The sequence below is a fragment of the Buceros rhinoceros genome, unplaced genomic scaffold (assembly GCF_000710305.1).
Source record: "Buceros rhinoceros silvestris isolate BGI_N320 unplaced genomic scaffold, ASM71030v1 scaffold9683, whole genome shotgun sequence".
Lineage (NCBI taxonomy): Eukaryota > Metazoa > Chordata > Aves > Bucerotiformes > Bucerotidae > Buceros > Buceros rhinoceros.
Genome location: NW_010405414.1, coordinates 14,327 through 20,163, shown reverse-complemented (window position 1 = coordinate 20,163; position 5,837 = coordinate 14,327). Strand labels below are relative to the sequence as shown.

Sequence of the window (5,837 nt, the reverse complement as noted above, 5' to 3'; positions counted from 1 at the left end):
GGCACCAACCGAGGAAGCCATGGGCCTTCTCACCCCCCAGGGCCTTTTCCACAGGCAGTTTCCAGCTGCTCTTCCCCAGCCTGGAGCTGCCAGGGGTTGTTGTGACCCCAGGGCAGGATTCGGCACTTGCCCTGGTTGCCTCTCAGCCTGTTGACTTCAGCTCCTTATTCCAGCCAGGCCAAAATTTGCAATGAGGAGCAGGAGCTCGTGTGGCTGGAGGCCTCTGAAGAGCTGTCAGAAAAATGAATAGTGTAGCTCATTCTTCTTTTGCCAGTTGGTTTAACCTATTGAAATGAATTCTTCTCTTGTTACCTACCATCAAAATCGACAGATGAAGATCTTCAGATCGCAGCAGAAGCCGAAATGGAAGTTGGGGAAATGAAGGTACTGGACCCAGAGAATGTTACAGCAGGGGCTGGAGCTACAGAGCCCATGACAGCAGCAGAGACCCCATCCACAGGAGTGGCTGCCCCTGCCTCAGGTAACTCTTGATTGGAGAATCCCGTTTCAAAGCCACTTTGCTGGTTATAAGTTCTGTGAAGTTTAACATTCTCCTGTCAAAATTTATTTATGTTTTAGAGCAACCTGCCGAGATGCCTCCGGTGGCAGCGATGGATGTGGATCAGTTTAAGGAAGCTTTGATTGATCAAGGTAAACTACAAACTGACCAAAGGGGTTTTCCCCTTTCTCAGTGGTTGGGAACTCAGTGGGATCCAGGAAATAAGGTAATGGATGGGGTGTATCAGAGGCCTGTGGCTGTGGGTACTCCACACATCACCTCTCGATGTCAGCAGACTGTCTGCCTGTAATCTAAGAATTTGAATTAATTTTTAATCCCTAGTTAAAGCTGCTCTTTCTGGGAGTATTGACATGGCTGTGTCTCCCTGTGTTGGAAGTCAAACGAAGGAGCGTTTCGCTTCTTGCAGTGGCAGCCGTGATAAAGCGTAGGGCAGGAGCTTCTTAAAGCTCTGCAGCATCTAAAGAACTTTGCTGAACCACTAAACCACCCCCCACCCCTTTGGTTTTAGAAGCGACGGTAACGACTACAAAGAGCGAAGAGGCCCCAGAGCCAGCGGACAAGGTCAGTGCGATGGTGCTTGGGCTGAATCCTAAAAAGGTTTTGGTGATCTTTGGATTTGGGGGAATCGTGGGTGTTACAAGCAAGTGTTTCACGGGTTTATGTGGCACAAACAAATGGTCCCATCACAGAGTCGAAGAGGCACCGGTGATAGTTACTGTCCTTTGATGCAGGAGCTCGACAGTACGTGTGTGGTTCTTGTTTCGAACTTGCCCGAGAAAGGCTACTCTGTCGAGGAGGTTTCCAACCTGGCAAAGCCCTTTGGTGGCCTGAGGGACCTGCTCATTGTGTCGTCTCACAGACAGGTATTGAGCGGGTGTTTGGTGCTGGTTCTGCCTAGAGAAGCAGCGCTAACACAGTGGTCGAGGTGAGATGCTTTTGATACATCACGATTTTTAAAGATTTGGGTGTTTTCTTTTGCTTCCAAGGCGTACCTCGAGATAAACAGAAACTCCGCCGATTCCATGGTGAAATTTTACAGCTGCTTCCCGATGTCGCTGGACGGGCACCAGCTCTGCATCGACATGGCGCCTCAGTATAAGACCGTGAAGGATGAAGTAAGTCGTGAAACAGGCAATGTTGGCTTTATTAATACAGGAGAAACTAAAGCCATGGGGAGATGGTGGCTGGCAGGCGGTGGTGGGGGAAGCTCTGTTTACAGCTCCCGTCTGACAGTGCCTTTTGTTGTTCTTTTACAGGAAGCAATATTCACTGCACTCATTAAAGATTCCGACCCCAAGGTGAGTTGCTGGCTGTTCCTCCACACGCTACCAACATCCCTCACTTGAAATGGCAGTTAGGCCCCTTCACACTGAACTATCAGCTAATTGAATTGGCCTCTAAGCTTCCACGGACCAATGAGCAGGGAGTGGAATGAGTAAATGTTCCCTCCTTTAGCGCCACGATGCGTGAAGTGCAGAGAATTAAACATTTAACAGGGGTCCTGTGAGACGCTCCTGGCTGAGTGGCTTTTCTCCTGTTCTGACAAGCAGCTGCTGACCACTGCAGCTGGAGAATGTGGGGTGTGTGCCCAGATATGAGGCCACCTGTGGCCCCGGGTGCTTTGTGCATTGAGGGGCTGGAGCATGTCCGGAGAAGGGCAGCAGAGCTGGAGCAGTGTCTGGAGCACAGGTACGCTGAGGAGCAGCTGAGGGACCTGGGGGGCTTGAGCCTGGAGAAAAGGAGGCTCAGGGGAGACCTTCTGGCTCTCCACAACTCCCTGACAGGAGGTTGGAGCGAGGTGGGGGATGGTCTCTTCTGCCCAGGAACAAATGGCAGGACGAGAGGAACCGGCCTCCGGTTGTTACAGGAGAGGTTGAGGTTGTCCCTGAGGAACCATTTCTTCCCCGTTGGGGTTGTGCAGGGCTGTCGCAGGCTGCTCAGGGCAGTGGTGGAGTCCCCATCCCTGGAGGGTTTGATCAGCCGTGTGGAGGTGGTGCTGAGGGACAGGGGTCAGTGGGGACCTGGCAGTGCTGGAGGAGTGCTGGAACTGGAGGAGCTTAAAGGTCTCTTTCAGCCTGAACAATTCTGTGATTCTCTGATTCTTTGTCTTCTGTGAGAAACATTTTCAAGTTTATCTGTGACATAGGATCACTTATTGCCTCTGGCCCTGTGTCTCTGGGCTCCGACAATTGGCAGAGGAACTTCTCAGACGGGACTCTGGGAGCACCATTTTCAGGAGCTGGTTCCGTTTGGTTAACAGGCATATTGCACAGAGTCCTACCAGCTTTCTGAGAAACCCCCAAGGGCTTGAATCATCAGTTGCCCCTGTGCCCCAGGGTACTTGCTCTCTCTGTAGGATGGTCTGGCACGAACAGAAACATCTGTGTGCTTAGTGCTAGCGCCTCTTCTGCCCCATCCCCCTTGTGCTCTCAGCTGCTCATGATGAAATAGTGCTTTTGTGCTGCTGGTGAAGAGATGAATAAAGGCAGAGAAACATGGCCAGACCTGGAGGGGCCAGGGGGCAGTGACGTGTTCCTCAAAACCACCCAGCTCTCAAGTGGTTACACAGACGACTTGATTAAGATAACAAAAGTTTGGAAGTTCCTTTAGACTTTATGTCCCAGGACCCTTCCCTCTGATCCTCCACACAATAGGTGGCCCCAGGTTTCCCTCCATGGCCCTGGGGTTCCCTCCATGGCTCAGCCAAGTGCCACATGGGGTGATGCCCCCCCATCGCTGTCAGCCTGTTCTGTACCAGAGCCCTTCCTGGACAGGAGAGTCTCACTTGTCTCCTAGCAGTGTCCCCGTGGTGCTGGGGATAACTCTGGAGACTGAGGAATGCAGGAAGTAGGATTTGACCCAGGAGCTTTCTGTTATTAGAGAGTGATGCAGTAAATCAAACTCCGGCTGAAACCTGGGCTTGGGGTTTTCCAGAACATGGGAAGTTTGGTGGGAATCCATGCATGGAGCATTGGGCGCGTGAAGGCTCTTGGTGGTGAGATCCAGGTGATACAGGTGGTTTCTGTGGGGTTTTCCTAACCTACTCCAGCGTGTTACAGAGTTAAGGCAAGTTTTTGTCATCAATTTTCTGTAGGTAAATACCGAGACTCTTCACAGTCAATTTGTGCATCTCGGGAACTTGCCAGACAACGGATACCGGGAACTCGAAGCAGTTTGTGTCGGACTTCGGTTCGGCAAAGTAGATCATTACGTTGTGCTGAAGAATAAAAACAAGGTAAGGGCTTGGGTTTGTTTTTCTGTGTGCAAAATACCATGTTAGGAAACAAAATAAAGGGGGGAAAAAAGGCAGTTTTTCATTTGCCATTGCCAAGGCTGTTCCTCTAATGAAAGATCAGACTTTCTGACTCTGTCCCACTCATCCTCACAGGAAAATAGTTTGTCTGGTTTGTTGAGGGCAGTGGGGAAGGAAAAAAATAACCAACCAACCCAAACTTCTGGCTTTTATCCGGCCTGAACCTGCAGGAGCAGCTTGGGGACCTCTCAAATGAAGCTTCCATACGGCCAGGGAAGTTCCTGACCATTGACATTAGAGCTGCAACTGGGGGAAATGAGGTCCTGTGTCATAGGATATTTGGGGGGAAAAAAAAGCAGCTTTGATCTGAGAAGCAGAAATGTCAGAATCATTTTTGTTTTGGGACACTTGAAAATGTGTCTCAGATCCAACAAATCCAACTAATTGATTTACAGCTTCTTTAAATGTTGTTATTGAATTTTAACATTGGAGTTTTGCACTTAACATTGGGTTTTTATCTTATGAACTAGATGAAAGGTTCCGTGTGTGTGTTTTTATTTTAACAATGAAAAATGAGTTGTGTTCCTGTTTCTACTAGCTATTTTTGGCATCCATCTGCCCCTAAACCATAAGAAGACAACGGTGGTTTTCGTTCTCGAAACTAAAACTGGTTTTTTAGACTTTTCAAGTGGACTAAAGAGAACTCTGCAGGCAGGAGACCATTGAGGCCAGTTTCTAGACCGTCACTGATTTTGTTGGATTGACCATCAGATGCTTTAGTTCCACTGAACCCGCACTGTTTGGTAGGAAGCTGCTCCAGCGGGTGCTTCCTCACTGGTTCTTAGGGTTGTGCTGAAGATCCCAGAAGGGCAGAGGTGGATTTTAAGGAGAAAAAAAAAAAGGGGGGGCGGGGCAGAAGGAGGGGAGCGGTTCGCTGGTTTAAGGCTGATTTTAAAGAAAGTTTAATAAATAAGAAAAAAAGAGGAGTAATCTAGTTCCCATCAGCTTTAGAACACAGCTTGAATTGCTGGAAAATCTAAAGGTGACTTATCAAACTCATCTTGGTTTACGTGATAGCTAAAAGGTGAAGAAGTGAGAGGTTTCAGGTGCAGCAGATAAGCCTGTGGGCTTCATTCAGTTCATGGGCCCTCAGTAGGTGAGATCCTGCAGTGCAGAAATACGATGATTTAACGATTAATTGAAGCTTGGGCGTTTCCTCCTGGCAGGCGATTTTGCAGCTGGACAGTGCCAAGTCAGCCCGGGCAATGTTCAGCTTCCTGAGGCAGTACCCATACAACATGGGCGAGCACACGCTGACCTGCACCCTGTCACCCGGCAGGGACTCTGCTGAGGTAAGAGCTCTGCTCACCTTTGGTAATGCAGGATTGAGGTGGAATAGACCCACCTTTTTGTGATGACAGTGTCAGTGTCTGCTGTGGATGAGAGTGAAAACTGCAAAGCTGGGAGCTGGATCGGCCTGGCTGGTCACCAGTGGTGTCACAGGGCTTGTTGCTGGGGCCAGTTCTCTTTAATCTCTTTATCAGTGATGTGGGCGAGGGGATTGAGGGCACCTTCAGTCAGTTTGCAGATGACATCTGGTTGGGCTGGAGCGCAGATCTGTTGGAGGGTCGGGAGGATCCGCAGAGGGATCTGGCCAGGCTGGAGTGATGACCAGTGGGCTGAGAGGCAACCAGGGCAAGTGCCGGGTCCTGCCCCAGGGTCACCTCAACCCCTGGCAATGTTCTAGGCTGGGGGGAGAGTGGCTGGAAACTGCCCGGGGAAAAGGACCTGGGGGCAAGAAAGCCAACAGCTTCCTGGCTTGGACCAGCACTGGTGTGGCCAGCAGGACTGAGAAAGCAGGGATTGTCCCCCTGTACTGGGGGCACTGGAGAGGCCACAGCTCGAATCCTGGGTTCTTACAAGCTGTTCCCCAAGTCCAGAAAGCGTCAGAAACCTGCTCCCTTAGCACTGAAAAATAAGCAACATCGGATGCATTCGAGAGTTCGTGCTAAGGAGCAGCCGTCACGGGTTCAATCCACTTTTTCCAGACATTCCCGCTATCTT

General features: G+C 50.1%; 1 protein-coding gene across 1 annotated transcript in view; it reads left to right on the top strand.

Annotated features, from left to right (window-relative positions):
- The window catches only part of ZNF638 (zinc finger protein 638), a gene marked incomplete at both ends in the record, with an annotated part of 30,866 nt that overhangs the window by 13,688 nt on the left and 11,341 nt on the right, over positions 1-5,837 (top strand). The window contains 7 exons of the mRNA XM_010133716.1: positions 580-651; positions 1,029-1,081; positions 1,210-1,383; positions 1,507-1,635; positions 1,777-1,818; positions 3,615-3,755; positions 5,000-5,125. Coding sequence (XP_010132018.1) covers positions 580-651; positions 1,029-1,081; positions 1,210-1,383; positions 1,507-1,635; positions 1,777-1,818; positions 3,615-3,755; positions 5,000-5,125 — 737 coding nt within the window. The remainder of the gene's footprint in view (positions 1-579; positions 652-1,028; positions 1,082-1,209; positions 1,384-1,506; positions 1,636-1,776; positions 1,819-3,614; positions 3,756-4,999; positions 5,126-5,837) is intronic.